Source organism: Orycteropus afer, unplaced genomic scaffold (genome assembly GCF_000298275.1).
Source record: "Orycteropus afer afer isolate SDZICR_OR568_19922 unplaced genomic scaffold, OryAfe1.0 scaffold00008, whole genome shotgun sequence".
NCBI classification, from domain to species: domain Eukaryota; kingdom Metazoa; phylum Chordata; class Mammalia; order Tubulidentata; family Orycteropodidae; genus Orycteropus; species Orycteropus afer.
In genome coordinates, this window is record NW_006921595.1 from 13,050,940 (window position 1) to 13,060,782 (window position 9,843).

Sequence of the window (9,843 nt, forward strand, 5' to 3'; positions counted from 1 at the left end):
TTATTTTATTATCAAGCTTAGGAATTTCTAGTAGTTTTTTATTTACGGTTTCTATCTCTTTCTTGAGCTTCTCACTTTGTTCTTGTACTGTTTTCCTGAATTCTTCTAAAAACTTTTCTGTGTTTTCCTTTATTTCTTTGAGAAAACTTAATACTAGTTTTTTGACGTCTTTGTCGGGTATTTCATAGCAATAAGCGCCTACGTTAAAAAGAAAAGAAAAGATCTCAAATCAATATCTTAATCTGTCAACTTACAGAAACAGAAAAGGAAGAAAAAGGAAAAGCCCAAAGCTACTAGAAGAAAGGAAACACCAATGATTAGAACAGAAATAAAATGAAATAGAGAACACAAAAACATTCAAACAATCAACAAGATCAGCAGTTGGTTCCTTGCAAAGATCAATAATCTGGACAATCACTGGTTGGGGAAAAATGGGAAAATGCAAATAATCAAAATAAATGGAATTGGAATCTCATAGATCCAAATGAGATTCAGAAGATCTTAACAGAATACTATGAAAAATTATACTCCAACCTCCAACCAACCTCTCCCCCTCAAAACAGCCCTAGACTAGATGGCTTCATAAGGGAATCTTACCAAATGTTATGGAATTGATACTAATCCTACACAGGCTTCCAAAACAAAAAATGAATATAAAAACATTCTATGAAATCAGTATCATCCTGATGCCGAAGTTAGATAAAGACATCCCAAAAAAAGAAAATTATAGGCCAATAACCTCTCATTAATACAGATGCAAAAATCCTCAGTAAAACTCTAGGGATCAGAATTCAACTACATAAGAATATATACCATGACCAAGTAGGATTTATTCCAGGAATGGCAAGGTGGTTCAACATTAGAAAATCAATCAATATAAAATACCACATGAATAAAGGAAGAGACACATGATCATCTCAACAGATACAGAAAAGGGAAATTCCACAACATGATTAAAGGTATGTGTGAAAAACCAACAGCCAACATTACACTCAATGGAGAAGAGCCTTCTACTTGTAATACAAACAAGAGAAGAATGCCCACTATCACCACTCCTATTAAATATTGTACTGTAACCCCTAACCAGAGCAAAAATAACAAAGAAAGGATATCCAAATTGGAAAGGAAGTAGTGTCACTATCTTTTTACACAGATGACATAATCCTACCTATACACAGAAAATCCCAACAATTCCATACATTAAAAAAAAGCTGTGGTAACTAAAATAATTTAATAATGCTGCAAAGTATAAGATTAATACAAAAAAAATCAGTTGGGCCTGTTATACCAATAAGGAAAAATGTGCCAAGGAAATTAAGAAAACACTATCATTCACAAAAATTTGAAGCTTTTGTTCTTCAAAGGACTACCAAAAAGTGCAGACAAGCTACCAACTGAAAGATTATCTTTGGAAACAGCATATCCAGTAAGAATCTAATAACCATAATATAAATAAAATTTTGATAACTTAATAAAACCAGAAATAACCCAATCATAACATGGGCAAAAGACTTGAATAGATATTTCATTAAGAGAACACTCAAATGGCCACCAAACACACGAAAAGATCCTCAGTGTCATTACCCATTAGAGAGATGCACATCAAAACCACAATGATACCATTTCACTCCCACTAGGATGGCTAAGATATAAAAAAGAAACTTGTACATCAACATTCATTGACTACTCACAACAGCCAAAAGGTGGAGATAACTTAAATGTTCATCAAGGGAGGAACAGATAAAATGTAGTACGCGTACATAATTACAATGGAATACTACTCAGCCAGTAGGAAAAAAAAGTTTTGATACATGCTAAAGTATGGATGGAGCTAGAAGACATTATGCTGAGCAAAATAAGCCAGTCACAAAAGGACAAGTATTGTATGACCTCACTCATGTAAAGACAAATGTATAAAGATCAAAGTTTATAAATGGTTACCAAGGACAAAAAAGAGAGTTGTTATTTATAAAGCACTGAATTTTGGTTTATGGTGATGAAAAACATGCATTAATTAAAGATAGGGTTGCATAGCTGATTACTACAATTGCTGCCAATAAGTTGTATTATCTGTAAAAAGTTGAATTGGCAAAATCTGTGGGATATATTCACAAGGGCAAAAAAGAAAAATGAGTAGCTGCTGAGGCTGCTCATGTACAACCTAAATACCTCACTGGATGTGGTCCTTGTTTGGAAGGTTTAGGGTCATGGTTTCAGGGGATATCCCAGTTAACTGGCCTAATAATATGTTTAGTGCTTCTGTTGTATCTCCTAGTTTGCCAGTCTTACAAGCCTGCAAGTGGCCATCCAGAACATAATTGGTCTATATTTGCCTGGCAACAAAAGGAGGAGAAAATGGAATGGATGGCTAAATGCCCTAGAAAAAACTGCCTCTTCTGCCATGAGATCAGAAGAATTGGTTAATGCCTGGCTACCACTACCGACCATTTTGATCAAAGAGTATATAAAAGAATCTTGATAAAAAATATGCATAACAGAATTTCTAATTTTCATGAACTCCAGAAAGAGACTGCTTTGCTTTTCTATGTCATGCAACTTTTCTGCCTTAAACAGTACTACTGCTTTTCTATCAGTCTCTATACAGAGGAAAATACTTCAAGTTTGTACCTTAGTGATGTTCCTGTCTTTGCAGGTTTTACTGTACAATGTGATCCCGACCAAAATTCTAACAACACTGTTTACTAAAATGGAAAACTAACCAACTTTATGGAAAGAGGCCTGAATAGCCAAAGCTATCTTGAAGAACAAGTAGGAGGCCTCACACTTGCAATCAAAACAGCCTGGTACTAGTTAGATGCACAGGCCAATGGAATATGTAGAACTGAGATCCTAGAAATAAATCCATCTATCCATGGACAAATGATTTTTCAACAAGGGATCAAAGTCCATTCAATAGAGGAGAAAGGATCTCTTCAACAAATGATGCTGGCAAAATTGGTTATTCCCATGCAGAAAAATGAAACAGGATCCATACCTTACACTTATACACAAAAAGCTAACTCAAAATTGGCCAAGGACCTAAATGTTACAACTAAAACTATAAAGTTATTGGAAGAAAACACACATATATAGGCAAAACCACTAGACATAATTTTTTTTTTTTAAAAAATAATAGATTATCAAATACTACTATAAATACATGAATAGCAGAAGACAAATGAGGTAACTGGAACTTCATAAAATGAAATGACCCAATTAAAAAATGAACCAAACACATGAACAGATGTGTCACCAAAGAGGACAATCAAGCAGCCACAAATACACGAAAAGGTAGTCATTAGCCATCGCAGTTGTGTGCTGTCAGTTGATTCTGACTCATAGCAAACCCTAAAGAACAGGACAGAAACCATAGGGTTTCCTAGACTGTAGTCTTGTCTCCTGTGAAGTGGCTGGTAGGTTTCTACCATTGACCTTTTGATTAGCAGCTGAACTCTTGCTCATATTGTGCCACCAGGGTTCCTTCAGTTAGCCATTAAAAAGAAATCAAATTCATTTCCAGGGAGTCAATTTTCCCACTCATAGTGACCATATGGGACAGAGTAGAATGGCCCCAAAGGGTTTCCAAGGATGTAATCTTTACTAAAGTAGATTGCCCTGTCTTTCTTCCACAGAGCAGATCGTGGGTTCAAACCCCTGACGTTGTGGCTAGCAACCAAACACTTGAACCACTTTATTATCAGGGTTCCTAAACTCACTGGTGTTGAGTTGAAACTGACTCACAGTGTCCCCTCCTTGGGTTTCCGAGACAGTATCACTATGAAAGTAGATTGCCCAATCTTCCTTCCGAGGAGTGGCTACTGAGTTTGAACCGCCAGCCTTCTAGTTAGCAGTCAAATGCCTTAGGTACTATGCTACCAGAGCTCAGAGATGCAAATCCAAACTACCTACTAAAACAGCATTGATCAAAAAAAATAAAAAATAAAGAGAGCAACAAATGTTGGAGAGGATGATGTGTGGATACTGTAAGGGATCGCATAGAAGAGACACAAATAGACAAATGTACACCTATATTCATTACAGAAAGAGACCTGGTGGCTATGCACTGGGCTGCTAACCAAAAGGTTGGTGGTTTGAACCCACCAACCCCTCTACAGGACAAAGATGATGCAGCCTGCTTCCATGAAGATTTACAGCCTTGGAAACCTTAGAGGGCAGTTCTACTCTGTCCTTTAGGGTTGCTGTGAGTTGGAGTCTACTTGATGGCAACGATTATATTCACTGCAGCACTATTCACAATAGCAAATAGATGGAAACAACCATCTATGAATGGATACCATCTATGAATGAATGGAATCATCAATGAATGAATGGATAAACAAAATGTGGTAAATACATACAACGGAATACCACATAGCCATAAAAGAAAATGAGTTCCTGAATCATCTTGCAGCATGGATGAAATGGGAGTATATTAAGCTGAGTGAAATAAATCAATCACAAAGGGATGAACATTGTATGCTCTCACTTAGAAAACAACAGAATAGGAATATACTCAGAGACCAGTGTTCATTGGTGGTGACCAGGGGGTAGAGAGATATTCTCTAGATAGTAATCACCTTTTGTTTATGGTGATGGAAAACATGGCACCAGATGTGGGTGAAGTATGCAGTTTGTCTACTCTAACCAATGCCACTAAGTGTCCGTCCATAAGAAAAAGGAGAAATTGTTAAATGCTATGTTATACAACTTTCCCTACAGTAACACACATACATAAACCAGATAGGAGCTATAGATACAAATATTTCTTAGACATAGTCAACTCACAGGATTAGTTTTTCTGAAGACTTCGGGTCATAGTCTCATGGGTTAATTCACTCAATTGGCATATATAAAGGTCACATTACAGATCTCAGTTTGTGAGCTATGTCTGGAGTTTTAAAAGCTTGTGAGCAACGATCGAAAATACAACTACTCTACTTGTCTAAAGTAAAAAGAGATAGAAGGAAACCAAATTCTCAAGAGAACAAGCTATTCTATAGGACTAATAGCCTGTAAGAACCATGGTCTCATCTACTACCTTGAGACCAGAAGAACTAGATGGAGCATGGCTACCACTACTGACCATTCCAATCAAGGACACAATAGATGGACCTTGATAGAACAGGAGAACAGAAAAGTAGAACAGAATCAAATTCTTGAGAAGTCCAGATTTAACTGCATCAGTTGAGTAGACTCACTGAGTACAAATGTGAGAGTCTTTAAACTCTTAACAGAAATTATCTCCTAAATTCCCCTTTAAGCAAATCAAAATACTATCACACAAAGTAAGAGATATTACCTGTGAATATGGTACACCAGTAAAGTACCATCTATATTAGACCAAGTGGTAAACAATAATTCTAAAGCAAAGATGAGAAAGGGGGGGCAGGGAAACCAGAGTACTGGAAACAGAACACCACAACAGAATTAAAGATGTTGACACATTGTGAAAATTATAACTAATGTCACTGAACAATCTATGTAGAAACTGTTAAATGGAAATCTAATCTGAAGTGGTATAAATGTTAAAAGTATAAACTTTCATGGAAAATACATTAAAAACAAAAAATAACAAATTGTAAACAGCCATCTATGATACAACTAATGGTCTTTATTACCTGAAGCAAAAAAGAACAACAGTAATTCATGAATCAGAGAAAGAACCAGAATACAGAACTGCCTTCACGAACATGGCCCCCTCTACCTTGGGTCTACAAGAATAAACAGATGGTACCTGGAGCTTTGGTGGCACAGTACCTAAGGCATTTGATTATTAACCAAAAGGTTGGCGGTTCAAACCCACCAACCATTCCACTGAAGGAAGACTGGGCAATCTACTTCCATAAAGATTTACTGCCTTGGAAATGGGGTCACCATGAGTCAGAATCAACTTGACAGCAGTGGGTTTGGTTTTTCTTGGGTTTACCTGGCCATAACTACCAAACATTCTGATCAGGGTCACAACAGATGGACCCCAATATAAAATGAAAAAGAAAGTGGACCAGAACTTAAAATGAAATCTGAGATACTCAACACCTTAAAAGTATCCCCTGAAGTAACCTTAATAGTTATATATTTATTTATATAAATAATCTGTGAACTTATACATTTCCCTAAAAAGGTCTCAGGAATAGGGTTGCTAGATTTAACAAATACAAGTACAGGACATTCAGTTAAATTTGAATTACAGATGTACAAAAATGGTTAATAAGTGTTGTTGTGTGCCTCTGAATCAATTCAGACTCACAGTAACCCTTAGGACAGCACAGAACTGCACCACAGGATTTCCTAGGCTGAAATCTTTACAAGAGCAGATCACCAGGCCCTTTTTCCTGTGGAGCCACACTGGTGTATTTGAACTACAGACTTTCCAGTTAGTAGTCGGGTGCTTAACCATCACACTATCAGTGCTCCTTGATACTAAGTACATTCCAGATACTATTCTTTGTTCACTTAAAATTCCAATGAAACTAGGTGCCCTGTATTTTATCTGGCAATATTACTCAAGGACTTGCAAAGATCCACATTCCACATTTCAAGAACCACTGCCTTAAGGCATGAGGGTTCAATTCTGAACTCATTAGGAAGACTTAACACTTTTCCCCCCCCCCCCCCGAAAACATCACTATCTGAAATGATCTATTTGCAATACTTATTGTTCTCCTCCCTCAAGAACATAAGCTTCTCCTAGCGACTGGTACACCATCCGATATGCAACCTATGACTATGAGACCAGAAGAACTAGATGGTGCCCGGCTACCACTGTCAACCACTTGGAAGGGAATCTATGTAGGAGATCCTGGACAGAAAGGGAGAACAATGCAACAAAATTCAAAATCATTTGTAGAAAAAAAAAAGGGGGGAACCAGGTTTGCTGGTCTGATAGAGCCTGGTGGAACCACTGAGACTATGGCCCCTAGATGCCCTTCAGGTCTGGAATTGAACCCACACCTGTGGTTTCCAGCCAAACAAAAGACAGGCATATGAGTTGAACATTTACCTCAGGTAGATAAACTCCTTGGACAGATCAATCATGGGAAAAAGAAGGGCTGCTTATGCACAGGGAGACAGCGCAGGGGGCAGGAGTGCATGGAGGGATGGACACAGGGAAGAGGTGACTGTTGGGAGGAAAGCTGTTGCATTGTGGTAAACTGTGGTCAATGTCATGAGACAAAGTGTATGCGAACTGCTGTATGGAAAGTGAATTTGCTCTGTAAATTTTCACCCAAATCACAGTAAAAAAGAACATAAGCTTCACAAAGGGTGGACCTTGTCTGTCTTGTTCATCTCTCTACCCCTAGCACTTAGAACAGAGCCTAGCAGGAACAAAAACATCAGTATTTTTTGAATGAATTAATGAATAGGGAATGCTGTGACATAAGTACAGAATAGAGAAGTAAAACTGAGACAGACAGAGGGGAGAACCCAGAGTTCTAGGGGACTGTTGGGGCTTCCATATGCAGATACCTACTGTATCCTCAATAGGACTGAGGGCATGGAAAAGTTGGAGGTCTAGGCTCCAGCCTAGGAAGGTCTCAGGGGCTACGGACAAAAGAGGAAGGCACAAGAAAAGGCTATGGGCAAATAGGAAGGAAAGAGGTATTCTAAAGAAATGCTATCCCTGTAGCCCAGCTAAGGCTCTCCACTTCCTAACATTACCTCTAGGTTAGATGTCAGTATGTTTTATGAAACATGACTTCTTAGAAACACAGAGAAATGAACAGAACCAGCTAGCCAAGGCCTTAGTGTCAGGGAGAATGTGACTTCTATTCACTGTAAGCAGCTAAGAGGTTCTTAATTTACATGTACAGGGAACAAAAAAGTAGAACCTCTTCTTGAACTTATAGAATTGGGATTTTAATCATTTTCTCATCACAACCACGTATATTAAAAATGAATGTATCTTCCAACCTTAATCCCCAAGTTATGAAGCTCTGCTAAAATATTCAAGATACTTTAAACAATATTCACAATATTGACTCTCTAACTGGAGCCAAATTGCTGGTTAACTTTTTTATTTGGCGTGGTCTTAATATTAGAAAAGTAATACCTTTAGAACATATTTAAAAAATATAGTTACTCAGTTACCTGAAATATTAGGTTTGTTTTTCATTGGTGAATAAACAGAAAACATCCACTGCCCTGATGATTCCCAAACCTCCATATCTTTTACAGTTCCTTCCCTGAAAAAACAAAACAAACAAACAAAAAGAACAAAACATCTTTTTCATCTGCTTGTTAAAATTTATTGCTTAGGCTTCTTATGACTGAAATTTTAAATTCTAATAAATTTTAGATTTTTTCCATTATATTTTCTGAAGACTTCTTTAAAACAGCATGTAGAAATAAGAACTGTATTTCATGGTGATAAATATTACTATGTCAGTAGTTTTTCAATACACTAAATTATTATTCACTAATATTTATAAGTAAAAACTATCACAGTATACATTTTCTGAAGACCTGAGATATAATATACAATGCCAACTTTAGAATCATACAACTTTAACCAGAACTTGGAAAGATTATGGGTAGAAGCCTTGGAATGGAAGACTCAGAAGAGGCTTAGTGAGCCCTTTTAGGAGACTGATGCATGAGACTGGATTGCTGGCAGGACTATAGTAGCACATTCAGCTGCCATCTTTGAGGTGGGGTTTAATGTTATGTAAATTTGCCCTCACTCTGAAATGACTGCGTCAAAGCCCTACTTGCAAGTAAATCTTCATCACAATTACCTTCACTTGCTCCTAAGCCTTTAACTCAATGAAAAAGCCTTTTCCTGCAATGAAACAGCTACTGCTGATGAGTTCAAACAGCTGAGCTTGACCACAGCACAAGCTCCTTTCTCGCACTGAAGTGAGGCTAATTAAGAACTGTATGTACCAGTTCCAACTAACCTACAAATTCTTAAAGACACAAGAACAGATCTCATTTGTAACCTGGGGAATGCGTGCATTATTTTCTGTGAACCACAAGTGACATTTGTCACTTTCACCGTGCTGTGCAACCATAACCACTAGTACAAGAACTCTGTCTGGTAGCACAGTGGTTAAAGCATTTGGCTACTAATCAAAAGGTCAGTGACTTGAACTCACTAGCCACTCCATGGGAGAAAAATGAGAAAGTCTGCTTTCACAAAGATTTATAGCTTTGGAAACTCTACAGAGCAGTTGTACTCTGTCCTATAGGGTCATTATGTATCAGAATCAACTCAACGATGGTAGGGTTTTTTTTTTAAAATGTATGTAGTACATGGCTCAAAATGTTTACCACTGGTTCTAATTTAGTCATGGTAAGTAAAAGAATAATTGGCATATTTAAAGCCTGTACTGGTGGCCAGGAGCTAAGAAAACAGAGATAGCCATATACTATATCTGACACCAGTCACAAATTCTACCATGAATCTTCTCAAGAAGTACCTGGAACATACTCCACAGTAATAAAAGAAATCAAATTAAATTAGTTTGAATCGTAAAGGTTAAAAGATACATTAAGTGGCCTTTAAGATCATAATGTATATACATATATGACAGAAAAGAAACATGAATATTTGATAAAATACTTAAATCATTTTAAGTTAGCTCATATTTTGTAAAGAACCCATAATTTACAACAAACTTAACCAGGACTAAGGTATCCATAACATAGTGTTATCAACAGAAAAATGGGAAAAGCGTAATTTGGCCTAAGAAAGCTCTCTGTTGTTGTTAACTGTTATGTGCTGTCGAGTCAGACCTGACTCATAGCAACCCCTCCTTGAGTTTCTGAGGTGGTATCACTATGGAAGTAGATTGCCCAACCTTCCTTCCGAGGAGTGGCTGGTGGGTTTGAACTGCCAGCCTT

At 37.2% G+C, this 9,843-nt stretch overlaps 1 protein-coding gene across 1 annotated transcript in view; it reads right to left on the bottom strand.

Moving 5' to 3' along the window:
* Positions 1-9,843, bottom strand: part of NUP42 (nucleoporin 42) — a 27,945-nt gene that overhangs the window by 13,591 nt on the left and 4,511 nt on the right. Inside the window, exons 3-4 of the mRNA XM_007946553.1 lie at positions 9,331-9,343; positions 8,089-8,183 (exon numbers count right to left, since the gene is read on the bottom strand). Of these exons, the coding sequence (XP_007944744.1) occupies positions 8,089-8,183; positions 9,331-9,343 (108 nt within the window). The remainder of the gene's footprint in view (positions 1-8,088; positions 8,184-9,330; positions 9,344-9,843) is intronic.